This window comes from Branchiostoma floridae, chromosome 12 (genome assembly GCF_000003815.2).
Source record: "Branchiostoma floridae strain S238N-H82 chromosome 12, Bfl_VNyyK, whole genome shotgun sequence".
NCBI lineage: Eukaryota > Metazoa > Chordata > Leptocardii > Amphioxiformes > Branchiostomatidae > Branchiostoma > Branchiostoma floridae.
The window spans coordinates 15611925-15616675 of NC_049990.1; the positions used below are offsets into that span (position 1 = coordinate 15611925).

Genomic DNA, 4751 nt, shown 5'->3' on the forward strand with positions numbered 1-4751 from the left:
CTTTGATGGCTTCCAAGCATTAAAAGTTTGGGTATTCGGAGGCACTTAGTAGCCACGTTTCCTTTTCTAGCATTAGCAGCACAAGTTGACATTTTAGTGTTTAGTCCAAATGTAAACAAAATCCCCCTTATGATGTAAATGTAAAAGAACATAGATGGTTAATAAAAAACATACATGCTTAGTCACAAAATATTTTTGTCAAAAATTGTTGTGATGGAACAATTCTTACATTTGCTTTAGGAACTGTATGACTTGTATTGATGGAAACAAAGCATACATCCTAAGCTTTATTGAAAATTAAATAGGAGTTGAGAATTTTCTTGAAAATTGAAAAATGAATAGAAAACTTTCTATAGAACCTACATGCCAGATTCATTCTTTCTTGGGATCCTCTTCCAAAGTCTCCAGCAAAAAGGTCCCTGCAGTTTTCCAAAATTGCTGTTAGGGGGCTCAATTTATTTCTTCTATATTTCTTCTCCTTTTTAACACAAGAGCTAGATCTATCTTAGTATCTATCACCAAAAGATGATGTCTTTGTTAAGTGACAATTCTGATCTCTTCTGTTTTACTGCCCTATAGGAGGGAGACTATTCCATTTCTCTCAAGGCGTCCAACAGAAACAAACATTTCCGCGTGCAGAAGATTGACAGCGGCGGGCTGAAGATCGGGCAGCGGACGTTCATGACCATGGACGAGCTGATCGAGCACTACAAGCGGGCACCCATCTTCAACAGCCAGAGTGGAGAGGAGAAACTCTACCTGGTCAGACCCTTCTTCCCACAAGGGTCTTGATGTGGCCGGGTTAGGGAGAATATACAGCTTCATCGTACACCTGGTTAGGGAGAAAATACAACTTCATCTTACACCTGGTCAGGGAGAAAATACAGTTTCATCTCACACATGGTTAGGGAGAAAATACAACTTCATCTCACACCCTGGTATAGGACTTTAAAGACCCCCTTTCCACTGCAAGGCGCTAAGCAAAATTTTGATTTGTTTGAGCTTGATTTTATAATTGTGTCAGCATAATGGTTAGGGTGTTCGGCCCAGAGCCCAGAGGTACTGGGTTTGAATCCCCTGACATGTTACTAATGTTGTGTCCCTCAGAAAAGCACGACTTTCCTCACTCCACCCAGATGTAAATATGGGTACCTGACTTCGGTTGGGGAGCTAAAAGGCAGTGGAAGGTAAGGGTTGGGCTCTGCCTTCTAGTATCGTGCCCTAGACACAGTGGATAACAACCCTTTGCTATTCTTTGAACAATCTTTGAAATATTTAGTCAATCAGTGGTCAAAGCCAATAGTGGAAAGGGGATTTTGAATAGAAAATAAATCTTCAACTCACAGCGAACATTTGTACCTCATCCAAACACCCTAAGTACCACCTTCACTAAACAAACTATACTCACAATCTTACTCACATTCGAAATGTGTATTTTTCACCCCCTTGTTGACAGTGGTTGATCCGGGTTGCCTTCACAAGCGCATGTTTCTTTTGGAATTCACCACTGTCATATTAGGGGTCATAGCATTGTGAAGCACATTACATCTACAGCATGAAAAGAGTTAATAAAAATCTGTATCAGATTAAAAACATTAATGTTTAGAATTTTTTTTCATTGAAATTATCATATTACAGATATCTGTCAAAAACAGACCAATCCTATAATTCATAAATAAAAGCATTAAGATGCAAATATCTGACTGACAAGCAAACCATTTTTTCATTGGTCAAACCACTAATTACTATTCTCTCATTGGTTAAAGTCTGAACAGTGCTAATTGTGATGGACAGTCAGGATGGGTCTGAAACAAGGGTAAAAGATATAGTTTATTGTCTGTTGGTGACAAATTTCTAATGTGTTGGGATCACTGTTGGCAAATGTCTATCAAAGTAATCTAAGATACAAAAAAAAAATGTACCTACATTACGATGATATGTGTGTGTTGCTTATACCAGGTGAAGTCGTTAAAAACGTTTGATTGTTCAAACATGGTGAAGGTGGTTTAAAATTCTGACCGGAGTGGGGTGGAAAATAGAATTTAATGCAGAACTATGGACTCGAACTATACAATGTATTGTAAGTGCCTGCTTGAACTAAGATGCATAGCATTACTCGCTACTGACATTATACAAAATAGCTGTTGGCTCAAGTGATGGGACGAATGAAGATTATGATATATATATTAATGACCAGTGTATATATTATTTCCCTATTCCGACATAGTTGTATGGATTTGTAGGGTTTAGCGAACGTGAAGTGATTATGAAACATAAGTCCTTGGACTGGATAGTCTAATTAATATACATCAAATAGACAAAACATCAATGTTGTATTACACTAAAATAAGTGGTGATCCTTGTCTATAATTTACGTACAGTTGTTCACATATGTCTGATGCCATCATTGTTGATATATTTTAACAAGAAGGAGACTCTACAGAAGCTGTATTGGTCCAGAAAATGTCCTCAAGAAATGATCGATCTTCGTCCTTACTAATCGTGCTTGCTCGCATTGTACATACATTGCCAAAGCTGCCTTGTTTCCGTTTCTAATGCCTGAAAACTAAATCCCTTGCTCTTCTAGATCTGTACATGGAATTCTACATCCGCACACAACCGCACAGAAACTGATGTCAAGAAAAGTCGACAAAACCTTTTTACTTGATAGTCTGACTACTAGAGGGATCTGATTATGCTTCAAATTAAATCTCCAACCGGATCTTTTGATTGGCCAGACCAGTATCCATGGGCCAATCAGAATGTCCATGGGCTGGGCTGAAACACTACTAGTATACAGTAACTACAATGTAGATTGGGAAGGTCCCAGATACTGTTTTGACCCATGGATACTTGAAAAAGACCATGGATACAGTCTTGCCAACCAAAAGGTCTGCTTTACTGGCAGAAAAAAAGGAATCATGTTCAAGTACTGAACATTTACGATAAAAACCTACATTCAGTATTCTGTGACATTTATTACTTTTGTTCAAGCCCAGAGTGTGGCCACAGCTTTTGAAGAACACAGATACTGAAGAATTTCAAAAGTATCTCGGATTTAGAAATAGGTCTATGTAACCACTGTGGATGGAGTCTGGAATAGGGGTGTCAGGATATCTGTATATTAGGTGCAAACTAGTGAATTCCAGGTACCATACACACTGTATGTAGCTCCGTCTATTTCTGAGTAAACCTTTTGGTTGGAATCGCTGTATAGCCCAACCAGTGACCATTCGTTTAGCGTACGGAAAGCCTGAAAACGTGATTTGAGGATTCTCCACTTATTTAATATATTAGGAAATGTAATGTATGTTCTGCTTATAACTGCCAAAGTCACCAACGGTAGATAATCGAATCCAGTGTAAAAAAAAAAGGTTCCTGTACTCTCGATAATGTCCACTTTTGTGCCATGATTCACACATCCTAGTTTTACCTCTAAGTGTACTTCATTCAGTGTAGAACTGCCTTTCACGTGATCAGTACCAGGTATGACTGTAGTTAGACAACAACCAGAGATATAACGTTATTATATATGAATATGTAGAACGGTAATTGCGAAGCACGAGAGTGACGTGCGCTCCACGCACCTGTACCCTACCACTGTCGATCATGCCATGCCGACGCTGTAATCTTGTGGTTGAAATAAAATTTGTCTTTGAGCGAGCAGAATGCAATATTGTGTTTTTGTACTTACCTGTGAAGGAATAGATGACATTTATTTGAACAAAATACCTGTAGGCCACACCAATTTTATTTGTTGTTTCTCGGATTTCCCGACCTTTTTTTCTGATTTGAAAAAAAAAAACAATTTTTCAAATTGATGGCCACACCTCGTGTTGACAAAATTTCACTGCCTCAACTTTTTCAAATTAACTATGGGCCTCAAATTCCAGTAGATGTACGTGCCTATTTTGGACGGTACGTTTATCATTTTTCTTCAAACAACTAAATGTTGAAATTTTAGGTTTTCCTGTCCGATCTCTCCTACACCCAACTTTTTTTAAAGTTTTTTTTTTTTTCGTCTGACCGACCCATTTTTTTTCTGGAAAAATCTAAGAAACAACAAATGAAATTGGTGTTTCTGTAGCAGGTACTAAAGCAAATGGATTGCATTTAGAAATGGTCAGACATTTCAGACAGCATCTGCTGTCTTTAGTCAGTGACTGGCAAAAGACAGCAGATGTCTGAAAAGTCTGACTGTTTCAACATTCTATCCAGTTTCTTGTGTAACTGTTACAATGTACCTTGCATGTATTATTTACCTGGATGTGTAACCTTCATCAGTGATACCAAAATTACTTTGGTCCGAAATAAACTTCCAAAAAGTTGTAAAAATGAAAGACTCCAGACTTAAGTCCAAAGCAAGAATTCCAAAAGACTCTCCCTCCTTCCTTCTTAAAAAGCTAGGAGGAGGCAAACTGCAAGACACCTTTCTTAATGCATAACAAGATGAGCAATGGAAGATTCCATCCCCCTGTATAATGGTTTTGGTAAATTTCTTGCAAAATAATATCATCACACATCTATGTCCATTTTAGACATTACATTTAACCATGTGCCAAAGTTCATTTCCAGTCAGCCTCCTGAAGTTCAGTTACACCTCAGGCCAGGAACAAACTTAGACCTGAGCCAGTGGGACCAAAGTTGAATACACACCAAGACAAACAAACATAAAACTAAAAACAATGCCTCTTTTCATAGAGGTAAAAATTCCTCATAGTCATAGCTTCATTTTAAAGCAACAAAGACTT

At 37.9% G+C, this 4751-nt stretch overlaps 1 protein-coding gene across 1 annotated transcript in view; it reads left to right on the forward strand.

Annotated features, from left to right (window-relative positions):
* LOC118427244 (cytoplasmic protein NCK2-like) overlaps positions 1-3671 on the forward strand; it is a gene marked incomplete in the record, with an annotated part of 11745 nt that extends 8074 nt beyond the window's left edge. The window contains 1 exon segment of the mRNA XM_035836898.1: positions 580-3671. Coding sequence (XP_035692791.1) covers positions 580-792 — 213 coding nt within the window.
* Positions 3672-4751: the final 1080 nt, after the last annotated feature.